The 5000-nt window shown below is 32.3% G+C and overlaps 1 protein-coding gene across 1 annotated transcript; it reads left to right on the top strand.

Annotated features, from left to right (window-relative positions):
- Positions 1–2047: 2047 nt before the first annotated feature.
- On the top strand, positions 2048–3802 carry LOC119583411 (chitinase domain-containing protein 1-like; the record flags this gene model as incomplete). Its single annotated transcript, XM_037931877.1, is given in 4 exon segments — positions 2048–2197; positions 2466–2643; positions 2907–3016; positions 3639–3802. Coding segments are annotated over 4 exon segments (600 nt in total), but the record flags the coding sequence as incomplete, so codon positions are not given.
- Between the last annotated feature and the right edge of the window lie 1198 nt (positions 3803–5000).

The following is a 5000-nucleotide window of genomic DNA, read 5'->3' as shown; positions in this document are numbered from 1 at the left end:
ATTGTATAAATGAAAGTATTGATAATGTTTAAGAAGTGACCTTACCCCTCTAAGATTAAGTTCCAATTACTCCAGCCCTTCTATACCAAGAAATTATGGTGTGCCCACCCCCCTCCCTACTCACAGTCTTGGGTCCCAATAGCAGGTAAGATACATTGCTCAGAATATTTTCTATTATTTGATGATAAGGTATTTTGATAACTAGGGAAGAACAGATTCAAAGAATGCCCTTTGATGCTTATAATAACTGCACCTTCCGTTGACAAGAATTGAACTATTTGGAATTAGATAACATTATAAACTTTCTAAAGTCACTTCTGTTGGGATGTGTTTCCTGTTCACACTAAGTATTTTAGCCCAGATGTGACAGCAGTAGTATCTCTTTTAGTTGGACATCATAATAGAAAAAGGAATCTCCCGGAAAAAAATGTGGATGTTCTGATTAGTACTTTTTTTTCCTTCTTCTTTTTGTGATTTACATTGTAGAAAGCACATGTTCTAGGCCCAGTATGTAACCCAGAATAATGGCATATACATGAGTGGCTACTGCCACAATCCTCCCAAGTGATGGGTTGAAACTACTTTATAGTGCCTGTATATCATACATGCATACGTGCCATCCAGAAATAGGGTCTACCATTGTCATAACATGTATAGATACCATCCAGTGTGACTGAGTAAAAAGGCTAAAATAAAACATTTAATGGAAGTGGAATCTTAAAACTCTGAAAGAAGTATTGCTCATTTTCCCAATAGTTTAAAGTGTGGTTATCAAAAATGAATTTTAAAAAATCTTTCAAGTTGACTTTCATACTAGTGGGAATAATAAGCTTGAAAAATCACAATTACATCCCCACAATTTCATGAATATATGTTAGCCATAGACTATGATAAAGACAGAGGAGATCTCAAAACCTGTTAATGTATCAAGAGTCGAGGTATCTGTCCGAGAACAGTCACGTAAAATTCTACTTTGGATTTTATTTGACTGTTCTCTCAGGTAGACGTAGGGAATGTTTCATCATTACTGAAATGTTTGCTGTCTACTTTGTCAGCTAGCCAAAGTAAGGAATCATAAGCCTTCACTATCTGTCTAATCTTTTTCCTCTCAATTACCAATACCAGGCTGGAAATTTTGCTGCTCATTTCTAAAATCTTGACTTAAAAGATAAGAAATATCAGTAACAATGATAATATCTCTTCACTTACTTTCATTATCTTTTGTAAGAAAAGGTCTTGGTGAGGGACTTCGACTTGGGTACATCCTGCCATTGCTTTTCAGGAAGCTACACTGGCATCCTCTCCCAAGACAGTGCCATAAGTGGTGCCAGTTTGCCATTTTCTTGTGACATTTGCTCTCTCAGGCTTTCTTCCGGAGGTATTTCCCAAATCGTTTTATCCTTCGGTGACTTTTGACATGAGTGTGTTTATTCAGATGATATTGGAAATCAGGATTCTCTCTCTCTCTCTCTCTCTCTCTCTCTCTCTCTCTCTCTCTCTCTCTCTCTCTCTCTCTCTCTCTCTCTCTCTTCTCTCTTCTTTTTTTCTTTCTCTTTCTTTTCTTTTTCTTTTTTCTTTTTCTCACACTTTTTTTCTGCGAGTCTTTATTTTAATCAGTGTGAGGATATAGGCTGTTGTGTTTTAGGATTGATTATATTCATGGTTTGTAATATCCTCATCATCATCTTGGTTATTGTTATTATTATTATTATTACTATTATTGTTATTGTTATTATTATTATTGTTGTTGTTGTTGTTGTTGTTGTTGTTATTGTTATTATTATTATTATATTTTTATTATTATCATTATTATTATTATTATTATTATTATTATTATTATTATTGATGATGATGATATTGTTATTATCATTATCATTGTCACTTTTGTTATCATTATTATTATCATCATTATTAGTAGTAGTAGTAATAATAGTAGTTGTAGGTTATTTGTCTGTTTTTTTCTTTCTCAAGTGATCATGACATTCTGTAAATACAGATACTTTCATTAATTATATACATAATTTTTAAAGATTTTTTCTTTTTTCAGATATCTGGTCCTCAGAGCAGCTCGGTTATAGAGTTGGACTTGATAACAGAAAAACCAAAATGGAAAGACATTGTTGAAAACCACAAGGGGTATTATCATGACACAGCCAAGAGAGCATCTAGTCAAATGACTCTGGCCTACGTGACCCCTGTAAGATCTGGTGATTAATATATTTTTGATAATCATGATATAAATATGATAAAGAATTGTTTTTCTTGTGAAATTGTGTGTACAGTATAATGGTAAATGAATTAATGATATAGATTTATGATTATTATCCAAGGATAGTTAGAGAGGAGCCTGTCTTGTGTATTTGTGTTTTATTAAGGTTTGCTTATTTATTTTTAGCAGGTACACATTGTAAAGTGATTGTATTTATCCATTGAATTTTAAAAATCACCCAAAAAATGCCTTTCAGTGGAACAACCATGGCTATGACATCGCCAAGTTCCTTGGAGGGAAATTTACTCATGTCTCTCCAGTTTGGCTGCAGCTGAAGAGGCATGCTGGCAGGAATGTTATCACAGGGGACCACGACATCGACCAGGGTTGGATCAGGGATGTGAGGAAGGCCGGCAAGAGCTGCAATGTCAAAGGTGAACAGAGATCAGTGCAAGGGCTAGTGTGACATACTTTGACCATAAATATGTAGCTACATTAGACTATTTACATGCACATGATAAGAATTTGGTTTCTTACTGATTTTTTTAATCTGTTCTCAGAATAGCCTTGTATTAATCTTATGTTTTCAAGAATTTCCATGGAATTAAACTTGTATAGGGATAATAAAGTCAAACAGCCATTTCTGAATTTCTTGGTTATTCTGTTCAACAATGTAAAACCTTCATTCTTTTGGCAGTTGTTCCTAGAGTGATAATGGAAGGGTGGCATCGTGATGACTTTGAAGAGATTGTCAATTCAGAAGTCAAGCGTGGTGAAGTCGCAAATGACATTCTGGGTATTATCAAGGTAAACAAAACTAGTAAACCCTTTAGATAAACCAACAAATCCTTGCACCTAGATAAAACACATATAAAAGCACTTATCTATACTTATTCATACAACCCTTGTCATACAAGGGATGTATGGATAAGGTGCACGAACAAGTCACAAACAAGATACTTGGTGCCCCTTTATATGCAGCACACTCAGCATATACAGATGCAGACCTGCTAACACAGAGACCTGCCCAGGACCCTAATACTACCACGTACATATTTGAGCAGTTAGACAGTATCGCAAAATACATCCTGCCCATATTTATTGAATAACCTGATAATAACAACTGACCATCTGCGTAATGTGAGCATCCTCTAAGGGAAAGCCTGGAGATCCCAAGGACAATAACAACCCTCTAGATATTTCTAGAGAGAATGACATTTTTGTTGGATGATTTCATTCAGAGAGACTGAGCTGCGCCTAAATCACCTTCACACACAAAGGGAAGATGGTGCAGATGTATACAGACCCATTTAATCATGTGCTCATTCCCTACACCTACAGATATTCATGTAATTGAAGAAGATTAATTTGATAAGAATAATATATATTTAATATATTTGAATGATACAGTACAATCTTTTTCTTGCAGAAGCATAATCTGGATGGCATTGTGCTCGAAGTTTGGAGTCAGATCCCCTCACAGGGAATTTTAGAGAGGTTTCCTAGGGTTGTCCGTGACATAGCCCAGAAGATTCGTAAGGCTGGTTTCGTTTTCATACTTGTCATTCCACCACCAGTCTACCAAAGGTAAGGGTCTAAACACACACACACACACACACACACACACACACACACACACACACACACACACACACACACACACACACACACACACACACACACACACACAAACACAGGGGAGCCCCATTATTTGTTATTTCACCCTTGCCACTGACGCTTTGTATATGCATCATTCCGGATAACATGGCCATCACATCATGAAAAACTTTTACTTGAGGGCAATTGATGTGAAGATGCAGTCTTTGGAAACCAGAAGATATTGGAAATATTATATCATTTAACATTCTGGGAGAACATAGAAAGCCAGCAGTGTGTGTGTGTGTGTGTGTATGTATGTATGTATGTATGTATATATGTTGTATGTATATATATAATATATATGATTATTTATGTATATGTATATATATATATTATATATGATATATATATATATATATATACTATATATATATATAATATTATATATATATATGATATATATATATTATATATATATACTATATATATATATATATATATATATATTATATATATATATATATATATATATATTATATATATTATATATATATACACTTACAACATTATCAATGTATATACATACATAGTAATATATATATATATACCACTTACGAAACTGCTGGCTCATGTTCATCCAGAGTAATACTATTATAATTCCTATATATCTGTATCAAATATTCGAATCATATTCACATCAATATCCTCAAGAAAAGTTTTTCATATGTGATCATTATCAATATATATACAATATAGTAGTGAATTACAAATAATGTCCCATCATTGTATTTTGTTGTGATTTTTATGATGATTATATGTAGTGTTGTTACTTTGTAGATTTTTTTTGTATTGATGTGATTTATTTTACTACGGTACTTATGAATAAAATATATATATATAAATATATTCTATTATGAATACTAGAATTTATATATTCCTTATTAGATTTTACTAAATGCTATCATACATATGCTAAGATTTATTATCATTCATAATATTAATTATATTTATATTTAATATTTAATTACATATATCTTAGTATGCAATGTTTGTTATAATCTGCATCTTATGTTAGTATAGCACTATATCTATAATCATCATCATATCTTATATATCATTATATTATAGTTATATTATATATTTGTTATTTATATTATTAATTAAATATGTATATATATATATGTATATCTAT

Source organism: Penaeus monodon, chromosome 17 (assembly GCF_015228065.2).
Source record: "Penaeus monodon isolate SGIC_2016 chromosome 17, NSTDA_Pmon_1, whole genome shotgun sequence".
In the NCBI taxonomy this organism is placed as follows: domain Eukaryota; kingdom Metazoa; phylum Arthropoda; class Malacostraca; order Decapoda; family Penaeidae; genus Penaeus; species Penaeus monodon.
The sequence above is the reverse complement of the archived record's forward strand: the minus strand, read 5'-3'. Positions and strand labels throughout refer to the sequence as shown.